At 34.7% G+C, this 15634-nt stretch overlaps 1 protein-coding gene across 12 annotated transcripts in view; it reads right to left on the minus strand.

The window, feature by feature from the left end:
• The window catches only part of MBTD1 (mbt domain containing 1), a 35289-nt gene that overhangs the window by 6415 nt on the left and 13240 nt on the right, over window positions 1-15634 (minus strand). For 7 of the 12 annotated variants that reach the window (XM_027471699.3, XM_027471698.3, XM_027471702.3 and 4 more), the window contains 11 exons: window positions 13569-13686; window positions 12875-13009; window positions 12301-12389; window positions 10911-11145; window positions 9588-9643; window positions 9185-9289; window positions 8209-8356; window positions 5529-5611; window positions 4982-5216; window positions 4259-4336; window positions 990-1181 (listed from right to left, as the gene is read on the minus strand). In XM_027471699.3, coding sequence (XP_027327500.1) covers window positions 990-1181; window positions 4259-4336; window positions 4982-5216; window positions 5529-5611; window positions 8209-8356; window positions 9185-9289; window positions 9588-9643; window positions 10911-11145; window positions 12301-12389; window positions 12875-13009; window positions 13569-13686 — 1474 coding nt within the window. The remainder of the gene's footprint in view (window positions 1-989; window positions 1182-4258; window positions 4337-4981; window positions 5217-5528; window positions 5612-8208; window positions 8357-9184; window positions 9290-9587; window positions 9644-10910; window positions 11146-12300; window positions 12390-12874; window positions 13010-13568; window positions 13687-15634) is intronic. The other 5 variants (XR_003501258.3, XR_011804127.1, XM_027471706.3 and 2 more) reach the window with 3 other exon arrangements.

The raw sequence follows: 15634 nt of genomic DNA on the forward strand, positions 1-15634 counted from the left end.
ATCAGACTAAAGAAAGTTTTAAAAAACGTAAATCAAGGAAATTTGAAGCTGTATGTATTAACCTGGCAACTGTCCTGCACGTAGAGCACAATCTGGTTTGTCTGATGGATTGTACCTCTCCACTTTATCAGTCAGCGATATTTAGTGTATCTGCTATACTTCCATACATAATAGGAAAAGATGAGAGGAAAAGCTACCAGATCTTGTATAGTAATCTATACTGAAAAAAAGAGTGAATACATTACAGAAGCTATCCTTAAATAAGCTCAAAATTATAATATTTTTATGTATTTTAATATCATAAAAATTTAATAAAATTTTAATATCACTGATGATTTTAGTGTTTTTCTCTGCTCACTCATATAGTTGCATGATTATACCATTGATACTTAAACAGAACAGATTTTATAGCAAAGAGGGAAAAAGACTCATCTTAAAGGACAAACTAATTTCAAATATAGTTTCTACATTAGTAACTCACAAAATGTCAACTAACATCTCCATTCTCCAAGGATGTTTATCTTTTCCCAGATAACTGTCTTTTTCTGACATAAAGGCAAATATCACTCCTTATCTATTATGTACTGCTATTTTCTCTACAAAAGATGTTGCACACTAACTTACTGCTGTCAAATATTCCCAAAACACACTGCCATTCAGTTAGGCTTAACAGAATGCACTTCTGTATTTTAAAACTTTGTAGAGCTCTTCTGTCCCCCAATAACCTTCAGCTGTCCTGCTATTAAGTTTTCAAACAATTAGAGTCCTTTTCTACTACAATTAATTCAGTGATATGGTGCATCAGTGAGAATGAAAAGCTCTCTAAGGGTGGGGTGGGGGAATTAAAAAAAAAATAAAATAAAATAAAAGAAAGAGAAAGGAAAAAAACAGAGTTGATGAGTCAGCATGTTCCTTGCTAGCCCATGCTCAGTTCCCCACCCTGTCCATCACTTCCCTCTGCAGTAAGCAAGGCTGATGTGTCTAGTTACCTGTTTTGAGGCTGGGACTGAAATCTTGGCTAGTCCTGGGAGGCTGGAAGGCCTCCGGGGCTGTCTGTGCTGGAAGGGTTCGATATGGAGGAGGAGTCAACTCGTCATCACCAGAGAAGCTCCTCCGCACCCCACCTGCCATGGGTAGGCTGGACAAACTGACAGGTTTCTTCCCAACTGGTATCTTCCTCTCTAAACATCAAGTCAAACTACAATAAACGCTTGGGTTAAAGTGCATTAGGTAACTCAGACTGTTCAACTGAGAAATGGCTCTGCTTCGTGTTCACAGATTCTGGAAAATGAGGGCCTTCATATACAATGGTACCATTTCCTTATTAGTGGGCATATTCTTCCATTTCTCAACCACCACATTTTTACTTACTGAATTCTAGAGACTGGATGGTAGGACTCTATGCACATCATGCTATCAATTAAATGCAACTGCTGTAAATTCCTACTGCTGCAGCTACGCCACACAGTCACTATACAATCCTCTGGTCATACAGTTTGAAGCTGTAGTTGTTTCTGTGTGTGTACCTAGCAGAGACAGGAAATGTGGTTCTTGGAAAATAAATCCAGTTGAGACAAGATTTATCCTCTCCTAAAGCCTAGGTTTAAAAATATATACGCATGGTTACTTTAGAATGATGCTTACCATTTTTATAGTGCCTTATGAGCATTGATGAGCCTTTTGGTGTTTAGAAAATTTATTTATTTAATTAAATTTAAATTCCTTTAAATTAGTAAGCATTGCTTTCATGAAAAAATGTTATGAAACCATTTTCCATGCCAGTTGTGGATCTGTTCCTCCTATGTTACCTAGGAGACGCTCTGATTCCGTGACTGAGGAAACCGCTCATTACAATAGCAGGGATGCAATCACTTTAATACATCATCTCCAATACTTTGAGCTATATCAAAACCAAACACTGTAATGCTCAAGTATTCTCAGCACAGTCAGATAAAGACCGTATCATTAACAAAAGCCTATCCCTTAAAGTAAAAAAGTAATGAGACTATGCATGCGCTCAAGGTATCACACATACATTTTTCTTACTAGAAGGCTTCAGTGTGGGGACCCCAATTGAGCTTTTTAGATAGTAGGAAGCTGGAACAGGCATAACTCAGTTTAGCTTCAGGTCCTACTCAGGTATCTTTTTTTTTTCCCTGTCCCAGTCCAAGGGCCTCTTTCGTTATAGCTAGATCTGTGATAGAACAAAAATTGGTGGATGCAGCTTATTTCAATACAACACCTACCAGTCAAAGATTTAAAGATTTGAAATAAGGGAGATTGGTGACAGGTGAGTTTTTATTTTTAGCTCAGACAAAGTTGTCTATTTTTTTTTCCAGTAACCTCAAGATTAATTGATTCCCTGAAAAAAATATTTAATAACTATTCTGATTGAAACCAAATTACTTTAAGATACATCGGCAGCTGTCTATAGACCCACTGTTCCATGTTTCCAATGAGGACTTTCTCAGAGGCAGTTAGTTCACCTTGTACTTTACAATTGAGTGTTTGAACTGTATGCGAGTATTTTCCCCCTCACTGCGTTTAAAGCTGTATTTTTATGAAATTTTACCTTACCTTATTTTCCTCTCACACCCACTCTTTACGTAGGACCTGTGGCCAAAGGCACTTGAAAACCCTTAGAAATCCACCTTTGGAACTCTGATGACAGCAATGGCAGTAACATTGAAATCATCAAAATTCATGCTTTGTTAGATAAGACTGGCCAGAAGTTAGAAAGACCTCAAAAGAAAGCAGCTGTACTTCACATATATAGAATAGCATAGTTCAGATTTCAACAGCCTCTGTATTATAAGGTCAGTTTTAAAGGGATGGGGGAAAACTGTTCTGTCTTTCAGACTTCAAATTTTAGTTCTATTCTTGAATGAACTCAAGTCTCATAGCAAAAAAAATCTCTGGAAATAAGCCTAAAGAAGTCAAGATTGGATTCTAATAGTATGAAAAGCCTAACTTTCTTGCTTAGAACAGGATTTTGTATAATGAAATCTCTCCAGATGTTACCTTATGGACTATTAAAGATTTTTAGTTTGGTTTGCTAACTTGTAGGGGAATAAAAAAAAACAAACTTTAAACATTACCAAAACTGTTGATTTTATTATTTTCTAGGCTGTCACACTAGAAAATAGTTTGACCAAGAAGCAAGGCCAAATGAAGACAACAGATTATAGACCTTTTCTGTAGCTGATCTGTCCATGTGTTAGCAACATAAAATACTGCACCTTCTTTTCAACACTCCACTCTTTCTAAGAAAACACCAAAAGAAAGAATCTGCATAAAGAGCTGATGCTCCAAATACAAATAAACATAGTTAGACTGTTCTGAACTAAGCCCCTGACTTCTATCAAACCATTCTTATGTGGCAGAGCTGGTTCTTCTTTCAGGACAGAAAGCAGAGCTGATTTTCAGTCGATGATGGGAAAAGGCACAAGGTCCTCTTGTGACTGGCTATCTCTGCTCCATCTATTTTACTCATACAAAAAAGACTTCCTGCTTAAACAGTTAGTGTCATGGAAATAAATATGGAGGAATGCAAAATGTGCATTTGTGCAAAAGAAACTTCAAATTGGTTGTGATTTTAAAGAAAAATTGATCCTGAGGGAAACAATAACTATGGGAAGAACCTGAGTAGTTCTGTTAAAAAGCTCAGATTCTTAAAAATTGTCATTACAATGTTTTACTGTGACAAGAACAGTCACAAATTGCAATGCTATTTATTGTCTCTGAAAGTAGTCACACAAAAGTAGTTTTATTTACATACTGCTTCCCACAGATGTCTCATCAAAAAAGTTGCTTTTTCTTTTCAAAAGGAACCAGCTAGACAGTAATTACAATTTTCTACATGTAGTTCTTTCAGATTCAAGTAACTTGAATCTTATTTTTACATCTGTTTTACAAAAGCAGAGTCAAAACCGTATTAACGGATACCTGAGGATTTTGTATAAGGCACTCTTGCAACTTACTTAACGTATTCTTTACAATAATGTCTGGATTCTGAAAATACTATAACATTTATCCATCTACTATTCACAGATGATTAACAGTATCAATCCTGTTGCAAGTTAAATATAGATATCTATGTTCTTAGTTATTTTAAGAGTTCCTTTTATGGCATACTGCACCTTTAAGCTTAACATCTGTTTTACACACAAACAGCACTTCCAAATAGAAAAGGGACTTAAGGAGAGACCACAAGCTTTTTAAACAATGAGAAAAACGCAAATGCTATTTTGTCACCCACTTTTCTTATGTCCTTTGTACTGTTGCGATTTTGATTTTTTCTTCTGTTTTGATGAACTTGACTGGTTATCTCTTGATGCTGCAAAAAAAAATAATTAGGAGTACAAAATTAAAGTTTACTACTTTGAAAAAAACACTTCAAAATGTGTCAAAGCTGCTATAGATTTCTCCGTAGTGACTGAACGAAAGCAGAACACCTTTATTGAGGAAAAAAAACCTCTCATTAAACTACTAACAGTAACTAATATTACCTTCCCAATAAACAATTAACAGTTCTTGAAACACAATTATCGTTTAACTTGACCTGACAGGCCATGTGTTGATGCAGGTAAATGAACTGTAGTCTTCTCACATAAATACTTATGCAAGTGAATAACTATGAACACACTGAGTTCCATTAAATTCAGTATGTAAAGCACATATACTTGCAAACTTCATGTAATATAAATTCTGTCTCCAGACCTCGTAAGTAAATAACATTTTTTTTTCCTAGATTAAATAAGCACTTGGCAGTAAAAATAGAAAAACTTAGCCACAGAAATGCTGAGAAGTACTTTGAAAGTCAATGTGGAAGAGATTAGAACTGTGCACTCCTGTGCATTAACAAGAGTTTGTTCCATTTTTGTAATGCCTGGTGACCTAACTTGGAAAGGATGCAGTTAAGAAAATCATAACATGTCGATAAGGACCAGTAAACTGTTTTTATTTACATGACAGAACTTACACTGTGGTGCTGGAGGCTGTAGTTGATATCCAGTTAGCTGACACCATCCCACTGGATAGAGGTCTGGGGACTCGCAATCCACCCACTGATCATATTCATCTTCCCACCCATCAAAGTGTATCCTCAACAGACGATGGATAATGCGAGTTACTGTGGCCACACATACCAGGCGAGGTTCCATCAGATCAACAGCCTCCAGTTTCATTCCAACATGAAACCCATGGTTTGGAACTTCCTGGAAAAGTAAGCACATTGGCAAGTCGAATATCAACAAACAAACATGTTATATCACGTTATATCACGTTTACACATGAGTAAAGCACACTCAAAGCAAATATCATTTATGAAGTTTCATGTTGCCCTGTATTTAACATTTCAGAAATATTCAAGCTTACTATACTCAAACGGTTCCTATTTCTAAAGAGTCCCTGTTGCCCTAGTTTTCCCCAATTCTGCTCAAAGAACTGGGTCAATCCCATGGAGTACGCAGACAAATCTAAAGAAAATACTAACTGCACTTCAAATACACATGCATAATATTTATTACCTTATTGAAGAGCTTTACAGGTGCTGCTATTGAGTCAGTTTCCCTGAGGTAGTCAAACCATTTGAAAGGGAGTTTTGCATACCCTGTGAATTTTAAACAACATTTTCATACATCAACTGCAAACTTCACGCATTGAAACATCAACAAGAACAGTATATTGGCACTGTGTTATGGCTAAAAAGACAACAAAGAAGCAAAATATTAACATCAGAAACTTCCACTCTCTGAGCTTTCGTCTAAGGGACAAGACAATCAACCGGACACTGCCCATTTGCAACAAAGATGAATGAACTTCTAGATAATACAGAAAGTGTCATTTGATGTTAAGATTAATCATTCACACTTGAAGCTTTCTGTCCACGTAGATCCTTGATCTCTACAAGCCCCACACAAATGACCCAGAACAGATCATGTAATTAAGCACATCCAGTGTCTTTCCTGTGGGGAAAGAGCTCCACTATTGAAAAATTTGATGCGTTAGGAACAGACTTGTAAGAACATGTAGAGATATTTTAAAACTTAAATAATGAGGTTAAAGATAGCAAGAATAGGATAAATTACAAGATTTTTTTTCCAATCTTAAAAGCTATTGTAAAGGTAAGAAAATTTCTTTTATATTCAGATTTTGTTCATCTAATGAACATGCCTAAAAGATGTAGGACTTCTTTGTTTGTTTGGTTTTACTTTGGTTTGTTTGGTTTTCTGTTTGTTTGCAACTCCTACAGCTGCTTAGATTCTCAAATTCTAACTCTTGTAGCAACAACAGCTTGAAAGATTTCTTTGTGGTAGCATGCAATGTTGGACATTCTGAACAACCATGGTGCATTGGGTATAGCATGGGGAGAAAGCTATGGGAAATGCTTTCATCTCATTTGAGTGTGGGTAGAGAGCTCCCACTGAGTCACAGCTCAGTACTGAAGGGCCAGACTCAACAGGTAGCTGCCACTCACAACACAAAATACAATCTCAGCCTTAGAAGTGTCTAAGCATCTTCAGCTTCTGCTGATTTCAGCAAGGGATCAAGATGTTTGGAAGGAATGAGCTTACAAACAAGAAGTCCAGTAACTTCATATCAACTCATTTAAGTTATCCACATAGCTAACTGTAATTTGAAAAAGGGTGTTCACATCAGGCATGTGGTATCTGCGTGAATAGATGTAGCTGGATAGCTAGCAATTGGTAATGGTAGTAATATATCACTTTTTGCGTGCTAATACTTTTCTCATTTATGTACAGTTCCTCTGGCTAGACCAACATATCTGTATACGAGCCCTTTAATTTACTTCTCACCACACAGAGACACGTGCATGTGGTCTGTGTTAAAGTAGTCAGATTTAAGAAACTCCCTTTTCTAGCTCATAATGTCAAGAGTGGAATATACATCATAAGAACTAAAACTCTGGTCATTTTGATCCTATTAAATCAGTAACAAAATGCTTAAGTATATTAATGAATTTTATGGTCTGTATTTTACTCCTAACTCCTCTTTCAAATGACATTTAGATTAATGCATGTGTGATTTTAAATCGTCTCTCAGCAGACGATACAGGACTGTTGTGGAAAACTGCAATAAAAGGGGAAAAAATACATGTAGGTAAAAAAGTTGCCACAATACAAAAAAACAGTAGTATGGTAAGGTGTAAATAATACAATTTGCACACTGTGTAAATAATGTTTGAAGTGTAAAAAGGAGGTCATCATAAAAGGGAATGTTTTCTATTCTGTACCATTTAATGCATTTATTTCTAAACTAAGTGATATTGATATACACACTTTTTCCCCATGCAACAATGATTATTATTGCAAGGGACTCCTGCAGCACATTTTTTGAGGAGTGATCATGCCCATGAATTCTTATGCAATAAATTCACTAAATGAGCTGACTGAAAAAACAGTAAATCTGTCTAACTGCAGTTTACAAATACTTAAGGAACCCTTTAGTGTGCAGTAATGAAAATGATATGAAATTATTTTCTTCGTGTGTAGTTACCTAGAAAATCATTCAGTAAATATAAATAGAAGCCTGCAAGAAGGAAAATGAAGGAAAAAATCCATAAAAATCATTTGCTGTGACACACCTAATTGCAATCCTCTTTATAAATTGCTGGAGCAAGATAATAAAATGGAAAGATGAAGGCAGTAAGATATTTCTATAGGCACATATGCTAGTGGACAGACAGCTTTTTCCTTACAGTAGGGATTATGAAGCATACAGCTCTAAAGGCTACTTCCCTGAAGTTCAAGTTTGTGCATATTCCTAGAAATTTCCTGTCGTTGTCATCAATTAACCTAAACTTGAGATAATTTAACAATGTTTGTTAATCCTCTGGCAGTCAGGACAACCCAAGCAATGACACATTATGAACTGCTCAGTGACTAACATATTTACACTTCCCATTCACTTCATGGCTATACTATTCAAGTGGCTATCCTCAATTTATGACAGCAAGAGGAGATTTTAGTCAGTGATTTATACAGATGTTCAATTTCACTTTTTCTAAACTAAAGTTTTTCTTTGTTTTAAGATTACTTTGAAGTTACGCTGTTGTATTTGTTTCTGACTTGAGTCCTAAAAAGTGACATGAATTTTGTAGACTGAATTAAGAAACAAAGCATATGGCACATACAATATCACTGAAAAAATATTCAAAGTAAAATGTGGTCAGAATGCTATATGTACCTCTGGGTGGAGTTAGTTCAATCATGTTAATTTCACAGAAACCAACAGGGAAAATAGAAGGGGAAGTGGCATGGTAACAAAACCAATCAGACCCATCTGCTGCTTCTGAGCCATCAATCCCAATCATAAGATAGCCATCTGCTAAAACCTTTGTAAAGAAAAACAAAATTTTACATTAAATACCTTTAACTGTGTGATAAGGCTAGAAAGAAAGCATGCCATGTTTCAAGAGTGAAAAAATAACTGAGTAATAATGAAAATACTTAGAAGAACATTCAATTATAATAAAACAAACAAAAAAATCATACCTGTCTCCACGATGGTGTATGCTATTGTCAAATGTACCTTTGTTAACTGCAAAGTTATGAGATGAATATTTCCTTTCACTGAGCTCTAGTTTGTTTATTTCTCTGAACACCACTTCTACTTTTAAAGCTTTATAATTCAGTTTACTCTAACCTGTAAGGATATTCTGCACACTATTAATAAAAAAAAAAAAAGATTCAAAATAATTACCACAATCATTGGTAAGGTTATTCTAGGCTGCTCAGCTACTTTTTATTTTTTTTTTCCCCCTTTTAGTAAGAATATTGCATGTATGGGGTCCTTTTCAACTATGCTAGGAAGAAAAGATCATCCTTGAAGTGTCTTCGTAGCCTTCAGCAAGTAAGCAAGATGAGGCTTTATTTCATTTTGGAACGGAATTGCAAAATTTTTAAGATAGTTAGCAGAAGACTGTCCTGAAAATTAATCTCACAAGCTATTACATCCAAATTAAAGATAAGGCTGAATTTCCAGAGATCAAAAATGAAAAAGTTACATGAGTATATTCCTTTTCATAGTACTTGCATATAAACAATTAATGGATGCATTCAATAAAAAATTAATTTATTTTTTCTTTGTTTCAAACCTGAATAAAGGTAAATGAAAAACAGACTCCTGTCCATCTTCCCCATACACACGTTTGTTTTCTTACCTTTCTAATAGTTGCCACACATATTGCTGAAAGGTTTAAGGGGTCTATAGCTTCCAATTTCATTCCTTCTTTAAACCATTCTCCAGCTGTGTCAACCTCTTTTACCTAAAAAAAGAATAATAAAAAAATCAGGTAACAGCATCAGAAGCTAAGAACCTAATAAGCTTTGAACAATATAAAACCACACACAGTCAAAAGAACAGATTAAAATACTTGTACTGTCACCTCTGTTTATGTTAAGAAGGTCAAATGAGTTAACTGTATGAATAAAAAACACCAGTGATTTTTCTCGGCATATTTCCAGGACTTAAACACAGTAGTTTCAGGTCTATTTTTATAAATACCAGGAACTAAAGGTCCTCGACTGACTCAGAGAAAAGACTGCTCTTGCTAGCAGACTCACCTTCATAAATAAGTGTGCGGGTGCATCAAAATGTGCATCCTGTTTCTTTGTAATATCTACAAGGAATAAGAGTACATGTTAATTGGAGGTTTTGTTAGTAGAGCAAAAAGTATGTTTTTCTCTGAATATGTGAACTACTAGAAAGCAATCACCTTATTAGTGTGGGAGGCCCACAGTTTATGGTAAGATCACTATAAAAACCTGGGGGACATACTCTGCTTTCCTCATTGACTTCTACCTGAAAAAACTCTAACACAACCTCATTTATGGAAAAAAGAAATAAAATCCAGTGTTCACAAGACAGCTCAATTACATCACCAAATTGCTACTAATAAATAGATGCTTTTGCAAAAAAAAAAAAAAAAAAGGCAAGTTAACCTCTCTGAGCTATGTTATGACAGAAAATTACATTTATGTAATTACATATAATTTTGTATACAATTATGTCTAATCATTCCATATACATAACTGATTTTTGCCAGCTGCTGAATCCCTGAAACCCCACTAGAGACATTATATTTAGGAAATAGCACTGTTCTTGATTTCTCTAACTACTCTTATTTATAATGAGTTTCAGTAAAAGTTTAAGTGCTAAAACTGTCCTGAAGGGATGCCTTGTGAATTGTTTTACAGAAATTCTCTTTCAGACAAGGGACACAGTCACAGTGCAACAGGGAAAGATTCAAAAACAGACTTTTTTTTTTCAATTTAGAAGCCTTAAATATTTCAAACTACAGCCACTTTTGTGTTTTAGATAATAAGGGTCTTAACCATGTATCATCTATTATACTGTTTTATCTTCCCTTCCCAAAAATTTCTAAACCACAAAATCTTTCAAAAAAAAAAAAAAAAAAAAAAATAGTCCTTAAACTTGAGTGGGGAAAAAATCGTATCCCATAGGATACTTGTTCATGTTGTAGCGTATAACAGACAAACACAGAGAAACTAGTGGAGCAGGACAGTGCAATTCCAGGTATCAGCATGAAAAGTGATACTGTGCTTGAATACTGCAGCTCAAGGTTTTCCTGCAGAGACAACTTGTTAACCACTACTTAAGACTGAAGCCCTCTAGATATTGATATACTATACTCAACTAAAACTTATGGCTTTTTCAACACTGTAGAAAACGCTAGTTGTACTTTTAACTGAAAATCTTGAATGACAGTATAACTGTTAAAAGTTCCTATACCCCATTTTATGTACTTTTAAAGATAATTGCTAAAGCTAGTTTTATTAGCTTTATGAAGTGGCAGTGTTGCTTAAGTCAGGTTTCTCCAAGTCAATACTGCCCCCAAAGACACTTCTGAAATCCAAAAGGCTTACCAGATCTTTTGAATCTATGTCCTATACTTCGAGACCAACCAATGTGATGAATGAGTGGACTGTACATATGGCACCAGAAGTCATCAGTTTTGTCTTCACTTTCTTCATATACCAATCTTAACCGTCCCCCAATGACACTCTCTACAACCGCTACCCTTGTTCGACAAAGGTGTGTTTTGTCAACAACTTCTACTCTCATGGAAGTTTTGAACGGATACTGCATACTTTCAGACACCTTAAAATGGAAAAAAGAAATTATGTAAAAATGTTTCAGTTTAGTCATCTGTCTTCTACTGTTAAAGCACATCAAAGCATTTTCCCTTTAATTCAAGTAACTTCTTAATCCACCTGGAGAAATGACACGAATGAATTTCTCTTGTATTTTGTTGCCAAAATGTAACATTTTCACAAGACTAATTAGAATATATCCTACAATGGTGTAACTTTTATCAAGTACAGCCTTAACACAGCTCTCATAAAGGTTAAATTAATTCTTTTGACTTAATGAAAGTTTGTTCAGTTAATAACAATGAATAAAATTACCTTGAGTAACAATTTTAACAACATAAAACCCTTTTGCTTTGGCATCTTTAAACACAGAATTAAAATTATTATGAGGCATGAAAAAGAATGTTCAAACATAATAAAAACTGACCACGTACAAACATTTCATCATATACCAAAAAGAAAGGAACAGAATGGAAATAGATGTTATCCTGCCTCAAGACTTTGCCAACTTAATTTGGCTTCCAACAGAGCCTATTTTTAAATACAAATGAACACCTTCAGAAAAAAACGAGGTGGGTGAGGTTATTAGATGCAATGTTAAGACAACAAAACAATACTTCCTATATTCCTACTAAAATCTATGTACCATCTCATAATAATTAAGTTAACTTAGAGCATACCATATAGGCAGCTGCCATACAACTTAAAAACAGGAAATCTAATCTAGTGCAGATGAAAAATATTAAAAGCATCTTTTTTTTGCATCTAGAAATGTGTTATATTAACTAATTTTGCTTAGTTTCTTGTAACAGTGCACAATAAAAACCACTGCTGAATTAGATCAGATTTATTTTTTCTTATATCACAGGGTAGCTTATTAGCACTTTTTTTTTTTAATTGGTGTATTTTAAAATTAAGTAGACTAACTAATTTCTAAAAGAAAATTACTTCTGTTAGAGGAAACAGTTTTCCAAACAGCATCACATTGACAAGTGTGGGGGTAAACGAAGAATAGATACCCAGGAAAACTGTTTCAAGTGAAGAAACTACTTTATCATCTTCACTACAAAAGGAGCTACTGTGCCATTGTAAAATATTTCAGCTCTTCACTCTGTGCTGCAATTTTGTTCACAGTACATCATTGATATTGCATCAGCCTTACCTTCTGAGAAAAGTCAGGAGGAAGTGTTTTGGCACCAGTAAGTCGTTTCACTAGAAAAGCTTTCCAGTTTGTGTATTTGTGTTGGATGGCTGTTGCAAATGAAGGGGACAAAATAAGCCACTGATTTTTAATTGTGTCCGTTAGAGACAATGTTATAGTCTGGAATATGTAAAGAAGAAATCCTAGATGACTGTTAAAAAGCCTGAATGAAAATAATGACAAAAACCTCTTTAGAGAATAAATGCTACCCAAGATTAAATGTATGGGTATGTCAGGGCAAAGTATTTAGTAACAAAATATAGATATAAATCAGTGCATGTTCACATCACTGATTAGCTAACTGCTTCCACCTTGATCTTAAAAACTACGTTGTACCAGAGGAGCTACCACAAGAAACACTTTCACTGCAAGCCAAATCCTTATTTTTCCAACAGATCTAATGATTTATTTCTAACTGTTGAAATCATTATAATGGTAAAAAAACAAAGAAACACTTGGATATCAGAACCATAAGCAAATTTATTAAGAAAAGACTTTTTAATTATAGCAATCAGTGAGGCTACTATTTACATACTTCGAGGAGGGACTAGAGGCTTTCCACTGGTAGCACACCAACCAACCGGGTGGATATCAGACCCACAAACGTTGCACCAGAAGTCAAGGCTTGAATCATTTTCAAAGCCTTCATATCTTAGCAGAGCATTGTAGCCTGAAATAAAACAATAATATAAAAAAAAATATTAGTATTTCTTTACTCAGTATAAATTACATTGGATTTTCTAGACCAGAACTTTTTCTAGAACATTATTCTTAAGGCACATTGCTCTATGTTATCATATTTTAAATAAAATTAAAATTATTGTACTATAAACTTTTAGAAATTATATATTGAGAAATAATTGTTTCTTTACCCACAGTCTGTGCTTTTTGTATTTTAGCTATACAACCCTGATTTTTTAATTTTACTTTTAACCAAGTTTTTTTTTTTTTTTTTAAACAAGGCTTGCTATCATACAATTGCTTATCCTCTCATCTGGCACTGCTTTTAGTGAATTCCAGCAATATAAAAACCAGATGCTTTCAACTCTCTTTGAAGCTACTGTGAAAGTGTGACAGTGATAGTGCTATAACATGTAACCTAGCAATACAGCACTGACACCCTAACTAGTGCTGATATTCTACTAACCAGGTGACTACTGACTATAGTATCAGCTCCCTTCACAGAATTATTTTGAGTATTTCAATAATTTCAATTAAAATATATTCACCTGCTAATTTTACAATTCCAGCTATCCAGAAGACTTTGGTAGGTAGGCTGCAGTCCGTGTTTGGAACCTCCACTCGTACTCCTTCTGAGATATCACCCCAGCATGTCCCCATAGGTGCCTAACGTTTAAGGTAGGGGGGGGAAAGTGAACAGTTCACCACTTTATTTATAGCACATGAAAATAATAATTTTTTTTTAAGTCATATTAGTGTTTTGTGAGTAACTTTCAAATAAAATATGACAATTGATATACATAAGACAAACATGGTTAGAAAATAATCAATGAAAACCTAATTTGGATATTTATTTAAAGCTTATGTGTAGTTCTGCTATGCTACAATCACTGTGTATTTCCTACCAGCTTTAGGATTCCAAGTTTAAACACCTGTAAAGCACAAGCACACACTGTATATGCTCAGAGATCAGCTTTGTTCCATTATGTTTCAACTAGGTGCTACCTACTGATTTTAGTGAGAACGATGTAACTCCTCTTCAACTCTATTAGCAGAAAATTATGGCACTTCAAATTCATACTTGTGCCACAGACAGAAAAATCTTTATATTCTGTAAATCAGTAATGTGCACGAAAAATGCTTACAAGTTATTCCTTGAGTCTATTCTGAAGTTTTATTATGGTGGGTTTTATCACCTATTGGTTCAGATCCTCTCACAAGAACAGGCTTTCATATCATCTGCAAGTAATTATTCTAATAATAAATTAAAATAACAGAAGGCCGAGGTTCACTTTTTAATGAATAATGAAGGGAAACACATACACTGTCCTGAAAGCTTAGCCTAATGTGTTAATAACAAAAAGAAATAGAAACTTGACGAATTCCTAAGGAACCTAGGAAACTGGAAACAAAAAACAACATTTAGTTTGCTCTGCCAGGAAGAATGTTTTGTTGAACAGAGCATCATGAAAGATAGCCAAAGATGGTATAGCAGAGATACAAGAAATGCACAGTGCTAAAGAATTGAATACCTTAAAAGTTACTCAGCTAAAGTTAACAGTAACAAGTTGAGCCAGTCTAAGCTAGAGACCACTAAGAACGGGAAGATTCAGATTTTGGCTATTTTAAAACAACAGGTATATCAAATGTAATCTATTCTGACAAAAGTAAATTCTGATCAGTTCAATGTCCATATACAGGGACAGTTAAAGGAACCCCTGGTTACGTATTGTATTCTAAGGCTGTGTTTCATTTACAAGGTCAAGGTTCTTTGCAAACATAGAGAATTTCACAGCTCACTGGGAATAGCCTCTAACTTCACTGATTTTTGGCTGTGAGCCACAGGAGATGAAAACTGGACTAATCCTGCCTAAACGATTGGTAATTGCAATACTGGAATTTTGCTGGCAATCAGCAATGGCCACCTAGTAGCTCTAAAGACTAAAGTTATCTTAAAAGGGGATACCATTCACTTGTAGAAATATTTGAGGCTAGGCATGCAAAACTTAAAACAAGTTTTAACCTATTAAAGTTAGTCCGAGCAAGTATGCAAATTTCTTATTCTTGAAGCCTGGTCTCTTCATGTTCTGCTATGTCCCATCTACACCAGTCTAGACTGGAGAGCTCATTTCTGCCATCTGGCAGACAGAAAGAAAACTTGCAAGCTGATGCTTTATTTTCATGTACAAAGCATGCAGATGCAGCTTCTTAATCAAGTCCTATTGCATATTCACTATCATCTCTAAATTGAGATTTGTAGCTTTTTGAATTGAAATGGGGAAATAAACTTTTCAAATTGCATATTTTAGTAAATCTTGTTGCCTTGTATAGAGATACAGATGAGTCCAAACAATCAAAAATAGCAGTGCTGAATAATTTCCTAATCCAGCTGCACTACATTAAAAAATATTTTACTGCCTGCTCATCTATTCAGTTGATTCAGAGGAAAAGTATAGAAAAACACTTCTCCTCCCATCAACCGATAATAGAAATGTCACAAATATTTTTATTTCTAGAACGTGGATTGGTATAGAGGGAAATAGCAGAAAGTTAAATTTGTCCTTGTCTGTGAAAATATTGGTTCTGCTAGTTCTCCTACACCAATCCATGTGGC

This window comes from Anas platyrhynchos, chromosome 19 (assembly GCF_047663525.1).
Source record: "Anas platyrhynchos isolate ZD024472 breed Pekin duck chromosome 19, IASCAAS_PekinDuck_T2T, whole genome shotgun sequence".
Taxonomy (NCBI): Eukaryota; Metazoa; Chordata; class Aves; order Anseriformes; family Anatidae; genus Anas; species Anas platyrhynchos.